Consider the following 16377-nt stretch of genomic DNA (forward strand, 5'->3'; position numbering starts at 1 on the left):
CCTTCCTGTAGTGTGAGGAAATCGTGTAGTATGTAATTATTTTGTCTGTTTTTTGGTGGTACAAGCAATTGCTGTGCCACTGCTCTCAAGTATTCTGGATATATTTATTCATTCTTAGGTTAACTAGTTTATAAAATATAAGCACCATCCTCAATATTCCAGTTAGAAACTTCACTCAGTAATCACTAACTTTGTTAAACGTTTTATTTAACCTGTTGGTTTTTTTCTATAATTTTGCCTTTTTTTTTTTTTTAACTGAATGTGAAAGTTAAAATCTCTGGAGTCTACCTTATTACAATATGTAATAGTTTTTAATCTTTAATTTTTGATGTTCAAAATTAAGTTACATAATTTATATAATTTTATCCACACTATTTTTAACTCTCTGATTTGTATGAAAGAACACATTTTCTCAAAACATGTGCAACTGGTATCTTTGAGTCTCTAATAATCCAGCTTCTGACTAGATCCTTGTGGGAGGGAACTATTTATAGATGTCCATTCATTAAGTTTGTCATGCAAGAATGCTTTTGATGTGTTCCCTTGAAGCAATGGTTTTATGAGTGAAAGAGATGACATATGCTATATTTATGATGAAATAGTTGACTCTTCAGAACTGATTTGATTCTTTGCCAAGAAGTTTGACACACGTTTTCTGTTAGGAAGTATTGTGAATAAATTTCAGCTATGACTGATTTTCTTGTTCTCTATAAAGTTCATGTTATGTTGCCTGCCTTAATTTCTGACTCTGGGGTTTTTTTGTTTGTTTAATAGCAAATTTCTTATTTATGCCTGCCTGCTGCTATTTTCTGTGCTGCTCTCTCTACGTCTGGATGACAAAATTCAATGGAGTTACTGGGCCGTATTTGCTCCAATATGGCTATGGAAGTTAATGGTGATTGTTGGTGCCTCAGTGGGAACAGGAGTATGGGCTCGAAACCCGCAGTATCGGTAAGTTAAGGATATTTATTTTGCGAAGCAGAGGGAACACAATGTGTTTTCCATACTGAATTGAATTCATAAATAGGTTTTTTGACATAAGCTATAGCATCCAGAAGAGTTTGGGTTTTTTCTACATATTTAAAATAATTATCATCACCTAAAGTGTATGCAAACAGCTTTATGCAGCTACACATGTCTTAATCTTAGTTGCAACAGTTTATCACAAGCTTCAACAATGTTGTCTTTGGGAAGCTAAAATGTCTTACGGAGTGGCTTTTTGTACTTTTCTGTTGTAATGCTGGGAATTCTTTGCTTTAGTATAAGCCATATAGAAATATGTATATTCATATGCACTAGGAATATACTATTTTTAATTGGATTATTTTCTAAATCAGTTTCCTGAAATGTACAGATCAGCCTGAAGTTGATTGATTTTTTTTAATTTTTTTTTTCTTTGGTGCGCATATAATCTCAGTGAACATGTGGATGAATATTCAGTGATTCTTGAATATGCAGTGAACATAGAGGGTTTTTTTCAGACTTGAATAGCAGTTTTAATAGAAATATTCGAGTAGTTTAATACACTAATATAGTAGGTAAATGTGTAACACTTTCAAAGTAAGATGTTTGTGGGAACAAATTCTGTAAATTCCTTTTCATTTTTGCCAAAGTTGTTTAACGTTGATATTTTAATTGTCAGGCTAGGGTAAAATAACTTTCAGACCTTTAAATACATCAATGTTTACTTTTTTGGTAATCCAAGTAGGATGTGGATTTGAACATGCTAGTTGAAAAGAAAAACTGCCTTGAATGAAGTGCAATAAATTCAGTCCTCTTTTCTATCAGTGGTGAATATGAAATAAAAAAATTTCTGCACAGGTCTTATTCTGATACACTATATTGTGGTTCAGATCTTCTTTGTCCCTTTTAGTTGGCCCTACTTGGGTAGGAAAAAGCGTGGTTTCTCTGTGTATGCTGTTATTTTACAGGCATTTTATTTTTTATTAAGAGAGAATATTCTGTTGCAATACGCTGATTGGTGACTAAAGAAATTTTGGGGGAATATGTTGATTCAATGAAAGCTGGTACAGGAACCAAACAGATAATTTTAGACTTAGCTTATTTCCTAACAGCCTGCACAACATCTGAGTGGTTACATACTAGCAAAGAAATCCTGTTTTTTCTGCACAGCTATGGAATACTCAGACAGTTTTCAAGTTGTGAAAATCCCACTCCCCTCTTTGAGTAAAATACAGCTTGATGGTCAGGTAATCCTGTTACGTCATCAGCAGCGTAGTTTAATAGTGGCTATTTGGGCAGAATGTGTACATTTAATAAAAGCGTTAATATCTGTAACTTAACAATTGTAAACAAAGTGTCTTGGGATGTTTGCAGGATAGTGTGCTTTCTTACTGACAAGTGAACTGAGTGTTTCCTTATCCTCTCTTTAGAGCAGAAGGAGAAACCTGTGTGGAGTTCAAAGCTATGTTAATTGCAGTAGGCATCCACCTGCTGCTGCTGATGTTTGAAGTTCTGGTGTGTGACAGGATCGAAAGGGGAACCCATTTCTGGCTTCTGGTCTTCATGCCGCTATTCTTTGTATCTCCGGTGTCAGTTGCAGCTTGTGTGTGGGGATTCCGACATGACAGGTCTCTGGAGGTAAAGTTCACTTGTGTGTAAAATTTGTGGCAATGCAAGACTCTGTGTCAATTCAGTTATAGTTCTTCTCTCGGTAAAGCATGATATGGATGACTGCATCAGTTGAATTAATTGTTCGCACTGATCGGCTGGAGTGAAAAATTGGGATCAGGAATAATCTAATTTTTTGTAATCTCTTCTAGGTTGTTTGTTTTGGTTTTTGGTTTTTTTCAACTACCAAATTGCAGCATGTTTTAAACATGCCTTGTTATTGTTGTGTGTTAAAAGAGCTCACCACAAACAGTGCAATATGGACTAATACTAGACACTTAAATGGAAATTACTGAAGAAAATTCCACTGATAGTAAGCACTGTCCCTAGGCAGAATTGAACTTCCGGAGCTCTAGATAATCAGGGTTGAAAACTTCTTACTATCCTAATCTGTGTGCTTAGTTTTTAATTTGGGAATGCAGATAGTAGGCATAAACCAGTAGGTTTTTATTTTCTGTCTCTTCTTTCCTCTCTAACTCACTCCTTTTGATTTTGGAAGAACTTTGCAAGAATTCTCAAGATCTTCCTATGGTTATGGCATTTTGCAATAAATTTAGAATTCTTATTGAACTGGGATTTTTATAAAGATTTTTTTTTTTTTTCTATATCCTCAAACTACCTCAGGACAATTAAAAATTTGATTTTTAGATAAGATTCAGCTTTTTTTTTATTTTTTATTTTGGGGGAATATTTCTCTAACACTGGCATAAGGCAAGTTTCTCTCTCTAGAGAGAAATATTTTTGGTAAGCGATTGTTAAGATATCAGTTTACCAGCCATCCTAAATTGTTGATTTAAAAATATTGTAAATGGAATTTCATCTTGCAGAACTGATCTTCAAGGTCCTTTCCAACCTAAACCATTCTATGATTCTAATTCTATTCACCATTCTTGAAAGTAAAATTTGTGTAGAAGTACTTGCCTTCTACTGGGTGATGCTTGATTACCCATTGATTTACAGATAGCTGCACAGCTGCTAAGTATTGGCAGAAGAAAATGGAATCCACTCACCTCTAAGAGGCAACGCTGTCTCAAAAACACGAAGTTATGCAGTTGAACTGTCAACTCATTTTTTCACTATTTTGTCATCTTCAATTAATGCTGGTTTACTTTCTTTTCTTTTTACTATGGGAAGATTTTATTTCCCTTTCATTTGCTATAAACATAAGAAGGACATGTCTTTAATCCAGGATATTAGTTTTTGACATGAATCATCAAAGTAGTTGGTAATCTATTATTATTTTCATAGTTATTTAATCTGAAAATAGATTGTCTGCTTGTACCTGTTCTGAGACTGATTAGGTGATCAGTAAGTACATAGTGGGGTTTTCTCTCTATATCATGGTGGGGTCAGGAAAAGCTTTCTTTTATGTGTTACACTATTTTTTACAGTCGATACAGCACCATTTATTGAAGGCCTATTGAATTCATTAAATTGTGAGCCTAGCCACTCCAAATATACACACTCTTGCCACATATAGCTCAAATGTTAACTTGATTCTAAAAATTATTTATAGCAATTCATCCTCCAATTTATTTTTTTAAATTATTTTTCTCTCTTTGCACTTGCAGTTTCCAGGTTGTTTGGTCTTATGCTCGAGTATGAGTTTTTTGGCACTTTATTCTTTCTCAAATGCCAGGGCTACAAAGCTATTTTAAATCTAGTTTTCCAGTCTTTTTAAAGGAACCTGTACTTCAACAGTGAAGATTTCAGTGCAGCCTCTGAAGTAAGCAAGTGCCTGCTGCCTGTAGGATTTTTTTGACTCCCTTTACTGAGAATTTCAAAGGCATTTATCCAGGACATCCTAGTAAACAATCATTTGTTAGTGAAAAGTAGTATGTAGTGTCTGTCTTCTGAAAAATAGTACATTTCAAAGATGCCTTACATCCCTACATGTTTTTTTTTTAAAAGGGGAGATGTTTTTAACTTACACTTAAGAGCTTCAGTTAGTCTTTTCAGATAATAATTCTGTTTGATCTTTGAAATTCCTACCTATGTAGGTTTGCCCATAAACTTTAGAAACAGAATCTTGCCAAGTCTGATGCTGTTTCATTATTTCACTTTTTTCAAGCTAGACACGTGACTTTTTTTTTTTTTAAGTATAATTCAGGGTTGGTTCTCGTAGTGGCAAGCAGGACACGCAAAAAACTTTCATTAATATTTTTAGTGAGAAATACTGCTTTTCTGTATTGTCTCAAAACCTGAGTGTCTTCAGTGTCATTTAAAATATCTCTCAATTATGCAGTAAGTGATTGAATTTGGATGTCATCTTCCACAATTCTGTGTATTGCTTTTTCCCCCCAGATAGAGCTGGGACTTTTAAACTGGACTGTTGGTAGTTAAACCCATGTAACTTTCATCTTTACATTACTGCAACTACTACAAGATATCTTTAAAGATAAATTTTGCTATTTTTAAATTGAAGGACTTTTTACTACTTGTTAATTTAATTCTAGCAGTATTTCTCATCAGAAGAAAACAGTTGAAGTTGTTTTCTGATGCTTTGCTTTTTTCAGTCTGATTAGTTTGGCTTTTCTTACTTCTCTACTCTAATTGGTGTTATTGTTCGGTGTTTTTTTTTTTTAAATAGCAGCAAGGTCTTTTGTTGGGAGACAGCTGCCTCTACAGTTACTCTATTGGGATCACAACCTTCCAAATTTAGGGATGCTGAGTAATATCTAATGTAAATGCAAATGATGTTCCATATTGCAGTGATAAGCATGGAGTCAGAAAAGTCCTTTGACAGATTCTTTGGTTATCTTGGAAATAGCTTTAACATGCTAAGAGTTAACTAATGTGTTTTCCTTTTCTAGCTGGAAATCTTGTGTTCAGTCAATATTCTACAGTTCATATTTATTGCACTCAGACTAGACGAGATCATCAGATGGCCATGGCTTGTATGTAACAAGTGTTTTCTTCTTATTCTTGTTTAAACGCTGACTTTCGTAAAGATATTTAGTCTAGTGAACACATTAATGTATGATCAGAGTCCATGACCACATTCTTGCTCGCTTAACTGAAGGTCTGGTATTTTATTCAGTGGTCACAGGAGAGGCTGTTCTTTGGGCATTTCTTCCTTCAGAGAGAGGGATGTGCCATCAGCTGCAATTAATCTCTGATCAGTTGGTGAAAGAGAAATCCTAACCAAAAATTTCCAGTAGCAGCACTAAACTAGTCATGAAAGTGATTGGTGAGTTAGGGAATATGTTGGCAAATATGGTGTGGTAAATAACTAGTTTTATTTGTTGTGTTACCATGCATGTAAATCCACTTATTGTGCAAGTGGCCACTGTCAACACTGCTGAGATCTCCTGTCCCAAGTGTCTCTAGAATACAAAAGCACTTTTTCTCTGAGTTTTTGTAAACTACCATAAAACTGATAATCTGGGGTTGTTATGACTGTCCTTTCCATTTTCAAAAAAAAAAAAAACTAGGAAAAGGATCTAATTTAAACTGTGCCAAGTAAGGTGTCCACTGTAGAAAATACTTGCTAAAATCAATTTCAAGTACTGTTTGAGCCCACGTAAAATCACAGAAGTCTTACTCTTCTTGTTTAGACTTAATATGTAGCCTTGCTTTATTTAAAAAACAGACACTGGAAACAAACTGATAAAAATGTATCACTATCAGGGGAAAAGCAGTTAATTTCTTTTTCTTTCAGGTTGTTTGTGTTCCACTGTGGATCTTGATGTCCTTTCTGTGTCTAGTAGTGCTCTATTACATTGTATGGTCTGTTCTGTTCTTGCGCTCTATGGATGTGATTGCTGAGCAAAGGAGGACGCACATCACAATGGCTGTCAGCTGGATGACAATTGTAGTTCCGCTACTCACATTTGAGGTAGGAAAAAGCATAACAAGTTCTATGCATCTTGTTCTTTTTTCGGTGAGTGATGAATGTTGCTGTGTCTCTTTTTGAACTTACTGAACTAAGAATACTGCTTTTTGTTCTGGAATAAAGTATTAACAGCAAATATGACAGAAACCCAAGAAGTCTATGTTTCTTTTAAAGTTTTTTGAGTAAAATGGGCATCACACTGGAACTGTAACTATATGTATCTATGGAGGCCATTTTTCTTCACAGATGCATGAAGTTAAAGATCTGAGATCAGCATGTTTGAAGATGCTTGAAAGTGGGTGTTGCAATTAAACTGACATATAATTTTTTTGCCATTTAGATCTTACTGGTACACAGACTGGATGGGCATAATTCTTTTTCTTTTATACCCATATTTGTTCCTCTCTGGCTTTCACTGATAACTTTAATGGCAACAACGTTTGGGCAAAAAGGAGGAAATCACTGTAAGTATTTAAAAATCATAGAAACAGCTTGAAACTCAAAGCTTAAATGTATTTTATTAAGATTTGTAATTTCAAAACTGGCTTTTTTGTGTGTATTCTCTCATAAAAGAACTTAGATGTGTCTGTTACTATTGCTTTTGGGTGATTTTTAGTAAGTTTTCAGTGTTTATAGTGTCTCTTGCTTTTTTCCTCATTCCTGTAAGAGCATAATTCTGCTCAGATTCAACTTGAAATCTCAATGGGATTTTAATTGTAACTTAGCCTTTTATCCTTCCTTATTTCCATGAGTTTCATTCTTACAGGATGTGACTGGATCGTTCTACTCTGCATTCTGGCAATAGTGTAGCACCTACCATTTTTAATTAGCATTTTTCCTAGTAGCCTGAACTAGTATTCTCTTTTTTCTTTGGCCAAATAGTGCTCTGTGCTGCTTAGTTGTAAGTTCAGTTGCTCAGGTGGCCAGTGTAGATTTACTAGGCTTTTATCCCCACCACAACTAGCACTGCTGAAAGGAGCGTTTGCACTTTCAGACATCTGATGTTGTTCACCAGTGCAGATGAGTGGCCCTTCCCATCCATACTGCAGTTTGTGTTCCTTGTGATGATTTTTTAGCATTGAAAGAAACAGCTGTGATGTTTGTTATATAAACTCACTTCACTTTCGGTCTGATGGTGAAGTATATTGAGAATTTTTTCCCATATATTCAGTTTACTTTTATATTGTTATTGCATAGAAAATTGTTACTGGTGATGTTTTTAAATGCATGCCCTTGATAATTTATGGCCAAATTAGTCTTTTGGAAAGCCATATGTCCATTTTATCTTCTTCAGGGTTAGTAAATATTCATGTCAATTTTTAAAAGAAGACTATTCATCTGAAGTGAGCCTTAAGATTTGCATGAAAATCTACCTTTACAGTGCTAAGCAAAATACACCGGTTTGTCATGAAGTATAATCTCTGGAAAAAAAAAAAAAATGGGTTATGTGGGATCTTCCCTGGCAAATGCTTAATATCTTGCTTTTGTTCAGTGTGAAAGATTTGACTTGGGCAGGCTGTTCCTTTTAACACTGACCTTTGGTATTGGCTAATAGAGGAGTGCCATCCGCTGAATTAGAAGTGCTTAAACGCTCTCTTTCCAAGTTTTTGCATATAGGAAAAGATATGACAAACACAGGATGTGTACTGTTTTCTAATCTAGCACAGGTAATATCCTGTCATCACATCACTTTTGTTGCTAGCCAAATATATTTGGGGAATACTGGATGCATATATTGACTAATCTGCGTCTGCCTATGCTATCCTATTCCCTCTGGTATTGTAACCTATATGTATCAAACAAAAGTTGGCATGAATGTCATCTCATGTGGCACTGATTGCTTTGATCGAGATGCAGAGTCTTTTGTGTTCTTTCTCGGTGTACTGATGTGACCTGACACCGCTTAACATGTGAAATGAAACGGATTCTTGCTGTGGTAGTACGGCTGTAGTTTATAGGTATGGATATACACACACAGACACGCATGTGCAAACATGGAGGGGTGTGCAAATGAATGTATATATTCTGTATGTATATCTGTGTGTATATAACCTGAACTATAATGTTGTTATATGATAGGTGCAAGTAACACCTGCTGAGAAGCACTAACAAATTTTATATTATTCATATGCAAACAATCAAGAGAACTTAAAGGAGATTGCATAGTCTGCTTGCTTAATTAAATTTTCATTCTGTTCTGCAATAATGTGAAATGACTTTTTTCTTTTAGGGTGGTTTGGAATTCGCAAAGACTTTTGCCAGTTCCTGCTTGAAATTTTCCCATTCTTACGAGAATATGGCAATATTTCTTATGATCTTCATCATGAAGATAATGAGGAAACAGAAGAAACACCACTGCCTGAACCACCAAAAATTGCACCAATGTTTCGAAAAAAGACTGGAGTGGTCATTACACAGAGTCCTGGAAAATATGTGATCCCACCTCCCAAGTTAAATATTGATATGCCAGATTAAGATGACAATAGCATATTAAACTTGAACTGGGAATCAGCAGACAAATGTATTTCATCTCATGCCTTGTCCCAATTACTTTAAAATAAGTATTGCTGAATCAGTGGCTTGGATTACACAAATCAGAGATCTTGAAGATAATCTGAGAGCTTTTTTTTCCAGAGATACGTGGTGGTCTAATTTGTGAACCTTCCTAACGGGTTGGTTGCACATTTGCCTGTATAGTATTTATATGAACATTTTAGCAGTGTAATATATTGTTTAAAAGTCTTGTCGTGTACAGTATAAGTATTATCTAAAAGTATTTTTTTAAAAACCCTGTATGAAATGCCTATGCTATTCCAGGTGTCTTTTAGGTCCTAAATATACACTTGATTTCCATGTCTGTTTTAAATGCTTTTTTTGGGATGCCTTAGTATAGTACCTTTTTACTTCCTTTTCTCTTCAGCCACAATCATTGTCTTAACCACAGAGGCACAGGACTGTTGTACTCCTCAGGCGAGACTGGAAAGCTTTTTTGGGAGGAAGTAGAATGTATAACAACTTACATGGTATTTTTGAGTTAGCTATGTAAATTTTCATGTAAGTATTTCAAGTTTTGCACTGCTTGGGAGTTAAGTGTTGCTTTTGTTGCTTTTCCAGTTTCATGTTTTAATTTCTCTTGAGCAGCATGTACACTGTTCTCCCATTAGACTGGCTGTTTAATAAGCTGTTCCCTCTTGCATTGCGTGTGCAGTCTATGCCAGAAACATTAGCTGCAGGTTTTACAGCTGTCGGTTAGCTGGTATAAATATCATAGCTTGGTCTTCGTTACCAACTTTGTAGAAATGTTGGTGTAAATGATTAAACTTTTCAAGATAGGAAGTCCTTGGTGTTGGCATAGCATTTTGTTGCTTGAAGAAAGACTTCCTTTGACAGATTGTCTTGGACTTCCAGGTGCTTTACAGAAATTTAGTCTGAGACCTACACTCTAGTAGCTTGTAACAACAGATGTCAGATACTCCCACATTCTTGCAGCTGTTCTTTGTGTTTAGGTGAACCCACAGTTTAGGTAGTTTAAATACCATGGATCATGTTTCCTTAGTGTTTGCATGGCAGTGAGATAAGAGCAAAGAGCATATGGACATTTCTGCATGCATGAAAGGTGCGCACTTGAAAAACTTCAGAGATGTGGTGCTTTCATTCCTAACGCTGCAGACCTCCCTCCTCTTCCCTGTCGACCAGCTACAGGCTGCAACCCAACACAGCACTGTCCTATCACTACACTTAAAATTTCATTGCAGTTTTATTTACATTTTTGGCTCTTGAGTTAATAATCTGTAAATGAAACGCAACAAGTGCCATCTAACACTTGCTGCTGCTGTTTCATGGCACTGGGAAACAGATGCTGCTCTGATGGCACAGCAGTGCAGCGTGGGTGGCATAGTGATGTTTGATAATTCTCCCTGTGGATTCTCAGTCAGTTGGTCACTTCCTTTCAACTGGCTGTATGGCAGGACAGTCTAGCTGCTAGGGTAGATGGCTTCAACTAAAAAATTTACTCAAACTGAGGAAAAAATTTAAAATGGAGCTTTCCTCATCGGAAACTTCATGTGATTCCATTCTGGCCAAGGGAGTTGATTCGTCAGGCTTGACTTCTCTCTATCTAGCCCGTGACTAAAGAGAAGCTGGTGACACTGCCTTTGGACATCCAAGAGGAGAAAAGTCTTTACAAACTTCAACTAAGCAACCCTGGTCAAAAAGAGCATCTGAATTCAGCTGAGGAGAGCTCTAGCAAAGGCAATGATGCCTCTACACGTCTCGGCTTTCTGAAGCAGCTCTGGGATGTTGTTGAAAGTGATCAGTTTGAGTCCATTCGGTGGGGGGACAATATAAAGTGTGTAGTGATTTATGAACAATTGTTCAAAGAGGAAGTACTAGTAAGGAGAGGACACCTGAAAAGTTTTGAAAGCGAGAGCATGAAAAGCTTCACTCATCACCTCCATCTGGACAGATTCACCAGAAAGCTTTGGGGTTTTCCAAAATCTGGCTCGCACAATGACTTGCTAGCAGAAGAAACAGCTAGAGACGTATGTTGGATCCTATGCAAATTAAGTCTCAGAATATTCTAGTGGTACAGATTTCTGTTCCAATGAAATAAGCCTTTCCTACATAGGAGATGAGGATAGTAGTAAACGTTCTCATTGTCAGCTGTTTCTCAGCTCACATTCAGGAGTTATTGAAGGCAGTATTTCTCAGTAGTAGAAATGCTGATAAAATATACGTTGGTTATTTCCAATTACTTTGAACACATAAAATGAAAAGATATTCTCACCACATTGGAATTTGTTTCTTGGTATTTGCTATGTGTCTTGCTGTACCAGAGGTGCAGTTTTCTTGTGGCATTTGCTGAAGGCTGAGAAGGTACGTGCCAGTATCATATAGTTACCTACAAGTTCATTCCACACTGAAGTTGCTGAAAAGGAATGGTATTCAGTGTGCATGCTTTTGAAAACCCTACACTACCAAGCAGCAAAAACACAAGGCTGATAACTACTTAACAGGACTGTATCACACCATTTTATTCAGCCTAAACTTCAGGTTTAGAATGCCCCCAGTAGTCCTTTTGAACATCCACATTTCTCTTGCAATTCAAATTCTTAGTTCTTATATCTTTATCTTTGTGGTTTCCAGTCTAAGGTGGAGGCAACTACCCTCAGCACAATAAAGACATGGACCAGTTGGAGTGAATCCAGAGGAGGGGCACGAAGATGATCAGAGGGCTGGAACACCTCTCCTATGACGACAGGCTGAGAGAGTTGGGGTTGTTCAGACTGGAGAAGGCTCCGGGGCAACCTTATAGTGCCCTTTCAGTACTTAAAGAGGGCCTACAGGGAAGATGGGGACAGACTTTTTAGCAGGGCCTATTGCAATAGAAGAAGGGGTAATGGCTTTAAACTAAAAGAGGGACGATTTAGACTAGATACAAGATAGAAATTCAAGGGTAGTAAAACACTGGCCCAGGTTGCCCAGATAGGTGGCAGATGTGCCATCCCTGGAAACATTAAAGGTCAGGTTGGATGGGGCTTTGGGCAACCTGATCTAGTTGAAGATGTCCCTGTTTATGGCAGGGGAAGTTGGGCTAGATGACCTTTAAAGGTCTCATCCAACCCAAACTATTCTATGATTCTACAAACTAATTCTTTTCCTTTGCATTTTTTAGTTTCACTTCTACTATGACCCCATTTTCTGCATCTGCTAATGAAATATAAACAAAGCTTTGGTCCAAAACATCAAACACCAGCAGGATTTTCACTGGACACAGATTTGCATGCATACCATCAGAAAAGAAAACCAGACATTGAGTTGTGTGGAAAACCACACTGAGGAGGACAGCGTGCATTGCGGAGGACAGCGGTCTGTTCCCAGCAGGTCCAAGGGAGAACATGCACACTGCCAAGTGACATACCAAGACAAGACTCTCCTAACTGTTCCAGTACACTATCTGAATACAAAGCCTCTGCCAGTTGTCCTGTCCTGTTTTTATAGCCGTGTCTGTGCCTGGCCTTGCACCTTGCTCCAAAAAGTCAAAAGGATTTTCACTGTAACACAGGGAGTGAATTTTGAAAAACTGTACAAGTGCAAAATTAGTGATTTCTATTTGTTACTCTTCACGCTTTTCTCTAATTCAGTGTTACATTTTTCAAAGCTTACTAGTATTTTTCATCTTAAATGAGAGCAAGAAATATGATTATACTCACTTAATTTAATTTTTTACAATCACCTTTGTAATAAAGGTCTTTCTACAAAGGCTGTCAGGTCACAGAGCTGTATGTTGCAGCCTGCTGGTCCTTTCTGGAAGCTTTACATTTACAGCACATAATGCACACCATGTGTAGAAACCTCATCCAGCAAATCTCCCTCTGTTGGAGAAGCCTCTAGGACTGGCCTTATCTCAGATTTCTTTCTCAATGTTCCCACAAATGTAAGGGTAGGAGTGGGCTGTGAGATAGTTGTCATATCACAGTCATAGAATATCAGATTGGAAGGGACCTCAAGGTCTCTTTCCCCAAAGCTGCTCCCCAGCTGGGTATATCCCAGCCTGTGCTGCAATCCTGGATTATGTTTTCCCAGGTATTAAACAGTGTTGGGCGTAGTAGTGATCTCACGCTTGTGAGAGCTTGCCATTTGAAAAAGAGCTATTTACCACCCCCCTCTGGGTGCGGCCAGTCAGCCACTTCCCCACCCACCACACAGACCGCTTGTCTAGACCATAACACATCAGTTTCTCTAGGAGGTGGCTGTGGGCAACAGTGTCAAAAGCCTTGGAGAAATCCAGGTAGACAATATCCACTGCTCACCCCACACCAACTGAGCAGGTTACTTGTAGAAGGCAATCAGGTTTGTCAAGCACAACTTGCCCTTGGTAAATCCATGCTGGCTTTTCCCAATCATGTGCTTCATTTGATTTGTGATAGCCCCCAGGGGGATTTGTTCCATAAATTTCCCAGGGACTGAAGTAAGAATGATGGACCAATAATTTCCTGGATCTTCCTTTAAGCCATTCTTGTAGATGGGGGCAATAGTAGCCTTCTTCCAGTCTTCTGGGACGTCCCCTGAGCTCCACAACTTCTCAAAGATTATGGAGAGTGGCGGCCAGCTCTCTTAACACCCTCAGGTGGATATTGTCAGGGCCCATCAGTTTGTAGGGCTCAAGCTCCTGTAATAGTTTGCATACCAACTCTTCCTTCGCTGGCTGTGGCTCTGTGTTTGCATCAACCTGGATTTTTGTTCCCAAAAGGCCTTGGGCCCAACAGCGCTGGTAAAGACAGAGGTGAAGAAAATGTTGAGAACCTCTGCCTCTTCAGCATCGTTGGTGACTAATTCACCTCTCCTGTTCAACAGCAGGCCAATATTTCCCTTGTGTTTCTGCTTTTTGTTTATGTACCTTGAAGAACTCTTTCTTGTAGTTTTTGACACCTCTGGCCAATTTTAATTGAAGCTGAGCTTTTGCTTTTCTAACTTCATCTCTGCACACCCTGGCAATGCAGAACATACTTCTCAACAGGTATTTGTCTGCTTTTCCAACTCTGGTACACTTCTCTTGGTTTTGAGCAGACTCAGAGCTCACTCTTAAGCCAAGGGGGTCTCTTGTTTCACCTGCTTCCCTTACCTTTAAGGTTAGGTTAGTTACCTTTGAGGTAAGGTTAGTAAATCATTAATAATTTCCAGTAATGGTAATAAAAATTACATCTTGTTTATTTTGCCTCAAAAGAGCAGTTCTTCAAATGTATTTGCTATTTCAAACAACTAGTTTTGGAAGGGAATTGTAAACAACTCACTGGTATTCAAGATGCTGACTTGTGAATGACAAGTTTGCATTTAGGCAGGAAAAATAATTGTGAGGGGCAGCATCTATGCTTCTGAAGGGATCAGTTCTTCAGGGATGTCCACCTGCCACACACCTCTTCCCCCTCTGGCAGGAATCGGTTCCAGGAGCCATCTTGGATTTGAAACAACAGTCAAGTATTTCTGTTCTAGATTACTGAGGACAGCTTTATTTTCCAGCTCCAGAATCTTTTCAGGAGGCAAGTTTTCTGGATATAGTGACGTCTCTCCGATGTCAATTAATCCTGTATTATAAAATTAAAATATAAAATTAGTTGGCTGTTTGATCTCCTAGAGAAAAGTTTTCCAAAGGTAAACTTCCCAGAGAACACACAGAACAGATAATTTGTTACCAGAAGAACACAGTATGAAGAACGCAGACCTCAAACCAGTGTCATTCTCTGCAGAAGATGGCCTATGGGACTGAACTTGGGTCAGTGAAGAACAGGTGAAGCATGCAGTTGTAATAGTCACAACGCAGTGATACAGAATTCTGTTCAAAGAAGCCTGCATCTAAGGAGATACAGTTGCTAACAAAACTCCCAAGCTACCTTTGGTCTTGAAGCAGCTTCATTAAAAATAAAACTCTGCTCTTATCAGGACACTATTCTACTAACATTTTAAAATCCTTAAAATATATGGAAATTCCTGCTCTCTGGAACTCTTTTAATATCACAAAAGGGAATTTCTATACCGCTTAATGATTAAAAATGTTAAAATAAAGATCAAAGAAGTTTTGATACCTACTCCACAATTTAGCATGCAATTTATGCCAATATTACAAATCTGCACATTACTTAGTACCTAACAATTTTCAGCACTGTAGAACTGGAAAAATTTTTCGGTGTATGTGATGGAAGTAATTTGTGGTGCAGGAATAGCTAAAAATATTCAAATGAGAATGCAAGACAGTGCAACAAAAGATACTTAGAAGAAAGGCGTGCAAAATGGGCACTGGATAAAAACTTTCTAAGTACATAGTACAGCAACATACATTGTATTTCAACACAACATAAGCAAAGAAACACCACTCTATTTTTTTTGTTAAAGAAACAAACTTCTTTACTGCCCAAAAAACAAGAGTGATGGAGCATTTGTAGAACTGAAATAGGATTTATTTCTGTAATACCCTAATGTAACATGCAAAGCACTGCAACATCATGGCTTGACTACAAGTATGGTAAAATGGTCTCAGCAAGAGTTCCTAAGCTCAAAATGCAGAAAGTGTGGAATTGACATTTATTATCATGCAACAAAATAACATGCAACCCACATTATACTACCTTAGTTCACGACAAGTTAGCACAGATCAATTTAATTTCTTGTACAGGCTATTAGACTTGTAGCCTAAAGTTTTTAGTAAAGCAAGTGTATTTTAAAAGCTGAGGCCTGACTAAAACTCTTTATCCTAAAGCTCAAAGATACTTCACATTTCCAACACAATGGAAAAGAATAAATTTTATTTACCACTGACCTCACTTTAGAGTGTTAAGGAATCAAAATACCCCCAGTCACAACTCTGGCACCACTCCTTCAAAGCAAGTCTTAAAACAACGTCAGAATAAGCATAACTATGTAGAGCAGACGTGTATTGGACTGAATGTTCACTGACTGAAAGCTTGCTTGGAAAATATAATCCAAGGTTGCTTACCTGCAATAACTCCTCTGCCAAATTTTTCCCCTTCATCCAACAAATCTTGCACTTGTTTTGGTGTCATACCGAACCTACTCAAAAGAATTGCTCTCCAGGTGTCATCTTCCCAGTCCTTAAGAGCTATGTGAACGGCGATGGTGCAGTTCTTGTAGCCCGCTAGCACAGGACGCCAGCGAGTCTCTACTGTTTTGACTTTGTTTAAAACCAATCCCGCATAGGGCTGTCGGAAGGAAAGGCAACCAAACTTCATCGTTTTCCTTGCATCTGAACCCGTTTATTTCCTATAAACAAACACACACACCGAGATTAGTCTTTACAACGTCTCTGTGGCCACGACAAACGCCCAGACCCGCCCGAGCAATGCCCGGACCGCCAGGCGCTGGGCTACCCCGGGCCGCCCGCCCGAGAGCTCGATGTC

At 37.7% G+C, this 16377-nt stretch overlaps 3 protein-coding genes across 3 annotated transcripts; 2 read left to right on the forward strand and 1 right to left on the reverse strand.

Moving 5' to 3' along the window:
- Positions 1 to 757: 757 nt before the first annotated feature.
- On the forward strand, positions 758 to 9802 carry TMEM185A (transmembrane protein 185A). The gene is made up of 6 exons (XM_009889259.1): positions 758 to 951; positions 2394 to 2601; positions 5445 to 5528; positions 6293 to 6469; positions 6807 to 6930; positions 8697 to 9802. The coding sequence occupies exons 1-6, from the start codon at positions 893 to 895 to the stop codon at positions 8939 to 8941; spliced, it is 897 nt and encodes a 298-aa protein (XP_009887561.1). The 5' UTR covers positions 758 to 892; the 3' UTR covers positions 8942 to 9802.
- A 531-nt stretch (positions 9803 to 10333) lies between these two features.
- LOC104290241 (heat shock transcription factor, Y-linked-like) lies at positions 10334 to 11692 on the forward strand. Its single transcript, XM_009889319.1, has 3 exons — positions 10334 to 10396; positions 10588 to 11007; positions 11612 to 11692. Exons 1-3 carry the CDS (start codon positions 10334 to 10336, stop codon positions 11690 to 11692), a joined length of 564 nt encoding a protein of 187 aa, XP_009887621.1.
- A 2615-nt stretch (positions 11693 to 14307) lies between these two features.
- Positions 14308 to 16209, reverse strand: LOC104290190 (uncharacterized protein CXorf40 homolog). The gene is made up of 2 exons (XM_009889260.1): positions 15957 to 16209; positions 14308 to 14550 (listed from the first exon to the last, which is right to left on the reverse strand). Exons 1-2 carry the CDS (start codon positions 16207 to 16209, stop codon positions 14333 to 14335), a joined length of 471 nt encoding a protein of 156 aa, XP_009887562.1. The 3' UTR covers positions 14308 to 14332.
- Between the last annotated feature and the right edge of the window lie 168 nt (positions 16210 to 16377).

Source organism: Charadrius vociferus, unplaced genomic scaffold, assembly GCF_000708025.1.
Source record: "Charadrius vociferus isolate BGI_N301 unplaced genomic scaffold, ASM70802v2 scaffold7, whole genome shotgun sequence".
Classification (NCBI taxonomy): domain Eukaryota; kingdom Metazoa; phylum Chordata; class Aves; order Charadriiformes; family Charadriidae; genus Charadrius; species Charadrius vociferus.

What these genes read in the sequence shown, in the direction of transcription:
- TMEM185A (XM_009889259.1), top strand. Translation starts at nt 893, where the DNA reads ATGGTGATTGTTGGTGCCTCAGTGGGAACAGGAGTATGGGCTCGAAAC. An exon ending in GCTCGAAACCCGCAGTATCG is followed by an intron (nt 952 to 2,393) that starts GTAAGTTAAGGA and finishes TCCTCTCTTTAG; the next exon opens with AGCAGAAGGAGAAACCTGTG. An exon ending in TTCCGCTACTCACATTTGAG is followed by an intron (nt 6,470 to 6,806) that starts GTAGGAAAAAGC and finishes TTTGCCATTTAG; the next exon opens with ATCTTACTGGTACACAGACT.
- LOC104290241 (XM_009889319.1), top strand. Translation starts at nt 10,334, where the DNA reads ATGGCACAGCAGTGCAGCGTGGGTGGCATAGTGATGTTTGATAATTCT. An exon ending in ATTCTCCCTGTGGATTCTCA is followed by an intron (nt 10,397 to 10,587) that starts GTCAGTTGGTCA and finishes CTCTCTATCTAG; the next exon opens with CCCGTGACTAAAGAGAAGCT. An exon ending in CAGAAGAAACAGCTAGAGAC is followed by an intron (nt 11,008 to 11,611) that starts GTATGTTGGATC and finishes TGTGGTTTCCAG; the next exon opens with TCTAAGGTGGAGGCAACTAC.
- LOC104290190 (XM_009889260.1), bottom strand. Translation starts at nt 16,209, where the DNA reads ATGAAGTTTGGTTGCCTTTCCTTCCGACAGCCCTATGCGGGATTGGTT. An exon ending in TGGCAGAGGAGTTATTGCAG is followed by an intron (nt 14,551 to 15,956) that starts GTAAGCAACCTT and finishes TTTATAATACAG; the next exon opens with GATTAATTGACATCGGAGAG.